General features: G+C 38.0%; 1 protein-coding gene across 1 annotated transcript in view; it reads left to right on the top strand.

Annotated features, from left to right (window-relative positions):
• Nucleotides 1-2,500, top strand: part of LOC125046125 — a 7,145-nt gene that overhangs the window by 4,140 nt on the left and 505 nt on the right. Inside the window, exon 3 of the mRNA XM_047643774.1 lies at nucleotides 362-2,500. This exon is cut by the window's right edge and continues 505 nt beyond it. Coding sequence (XP_047499730.1) covers nucleotides 362-487 — 126 coding nt within the window. The 3' untranslated portion in view covers nucleotides 488-2,500. The remainder of the gene's footprint in view (nucleotides 1-361) is intronic.

Consider the following 2,500-nt stretch of genomic DNA (forward strand, 5'->3'; position numbering starts at 1 on the left):
ACTGTCGTTGATGCTCGGGTGTGGTTGGTTTTATTTGGTCGTTTTTTCGGTATTTTGGGAAATTGGTTTTGGTTAGGGAAGACTTCAGGATTCTAGGATTGTCGTTTTTATTTACCTGTTGTTGCCTTTTTCCCTGTTTGTGTGTGTGTGTGTGTGTGTGTGTGTGTGTGTGTGTGTGTGTTTGTGTGTTTCCGAATTAGACGATCATTTTCTGGTCGTTTTCTTTCGGTTACTTTGCAATCATTATAATATTCTGAATTCTTAATAGTGTATCCTCTAGCCTTTTCTCATTTTCTTTTTTTTATATACATAATTAAAAGATTCAGGATTCTAACGTCTCTTTCTTTTCTTGTTTTTTTAGAGGGTTGATGCCAAACCGAACAACAACGGCTACGTGAGCTCCGCAGTTCCGCTGACGTTCACTAGATGTCTCTCAGCCTCCATACTGTGCTTGGTGTGGTGGCGCCTCCTCAACAAACTCCGCTGATCGAGAAGTCGGGAAGAAGAAAAAAGAGAGGAAAAGAAGGAGGAGGAACCAAGAACGAGGAATTTGAAGAAAAGAAATAGGAAACAAAAGGAAATGAAGAAAGAAAAGGAGGGACAAGAAGGAGATAAAAGACACAGACGCTCACCCATGAAATGATCTCAGGATTGTTGTCCTCAAATGTCTTTCAGAGAATCTATCGGAAGTCTTTCAGAACCTTACAAAAAAAAAAAAAGACAACTGCCAATTTGCTTTTCTTTTAAGAGAGGAAGGCATTTATTGTAGATTTTGTAAAAAAGTAGATTAATCGATAGGGACTTTTTCTAAAGGATTCAAGCTATTTTTCATTAGGCTTGGAAGTTCATTCGATTCTTGTATTGCTAGTGTTAATGCGTAGGACATCCCACGGGTCTAAGAAGGATTCGACAGGCGTCCTCAAAGTGTCCTCTTTATACACAGTGTATAATGGAGTGACCTTAAAACCCGGGTGGTTCGCTTACCCGTCACTACCCACATGTCTTTCACTGTCCTAGAGTTGCATTGCCCAGTTAGAGTGTAAGGAATTCGTCAGCGTGGAGGCTTTTGCGGACAGACAGATAGACAGACAGACAGACAAAGAGAGAAAAAGACAAAGAAAGAGAAAGAGAGAGAGAAAAATATATATATAAGGAAATGTGTTCCTCTATGTACAAAATGGAGGGAGGTTGTCCTCCTTGAGAATCCTCTTCCTCTCTCTCTCTTTCTCTCTCTCTTCACCACGCTGGCTTAGTCGTTAAGTTTATTATACCGAAGACGACTCGAGTTGTCTGCGGAACTTGGTGTAGCTTTAGTCCGAACAAGCGATGGATCTCAATTACCAGTTGTATGGTCGAACTACCGGTCTTTCATATTAGCTGTTATGTTCACGGCCGTTACTGATAAGGTTGTAAGTTAAGGAGAAATTATTATGTGTTTGCATCGATGTACAAAGCATGTGTTTTGAACCATGTGTATGTTGGTTTGTAGACACGTAGCTGTACAAAGTGTATATAGATTTATTGTCCATGTAAATATGTTGAATTTAGTAATATGAGTTAGCCTGCTAGGAACTAGGTGTTTTTACATAATTTTGATAAAAGCGGAAAGGTTTCTTCACTCAACTTATTGTCACAAGGCGAAAGATACCCAGTTCCTCGTTTGGTATTTTGATACATTGGCGCATAAACTGTTCGACTGTGTATATGGTAAAACAAAGGCTTTTGTAAATTTCTAAATGAGCATTATGTGTGGATTTTTGTTTCACAACGGTAGCAGGATTTACACAGGAACAAAGTCTTGCTGGTTGCTTCTGTTTATATGATTTGTGCTGATTGGTGCTCCGTCTAGTGTTAATATTATATTATGGACACGATTGAGCAACGCTGATTCTACAGAGAACTGAAGAAAAACAAAAAAAAAGTAAATAGCAAAATATATTCTTTTTAAAAATCTTAACTACTAAAAAGAGGCAATATAACAAAGTTCTTTCTGGAGGGACAGAAGAGTGCTCGATACGCGTCCACGATCATCAAAGCTGTAAAACGTGATACTGCTTAAAATGTTTGTGAATTAGTGTGTAAGCATTTTGGGGAAGAATCCTGCGAGGCGAAGACGCGACATATTTGTGAATCGTAATCGTGAATAAGCAGGATTTGTTTTCTTGGGTAGAAAGGTAGACTTCTCTTCTCTCTCTTTCATCTTCTCATCGTCCTATCTCTTACTTCTTCTGTTTCCCTTTTTCCCCCTTTTGTCTTTAATTCTGCTTGTAGAGCTTAAACAATATTTGATTATGTTTTCTCTCCGACACTTTCCGGCGACTCGTAGATATCAATGGAAATGAAAGATCCTGTTCATTATATTTTCTTTGAGCATTTTCGTTTTTTCGTCATTCCCTTCTTGTATTTACTGAATTCTTTGTAATTTGCAAAGTTAAGGAAACAGAGGATTTACATGTATAATTTTCTTCTTGTCATTATTATCTGTCAACAATGGTATATT

The sequence above is a fragment of the Penaeus chinensis genome, chromosome 38 (genome assembly GCF_019202785.1).
Source record: "Penaeus chinensis breed Huanghai No. 1 chromosome 38, ASM1920278v2, whole genome shotgun sequence".
Lineage (NCBI taxonomy): Eukaryota > Metazoa > Arthropoda > Malacostraca > Decapoda > Penaeidae > Penaeus > Penaeus chinensis.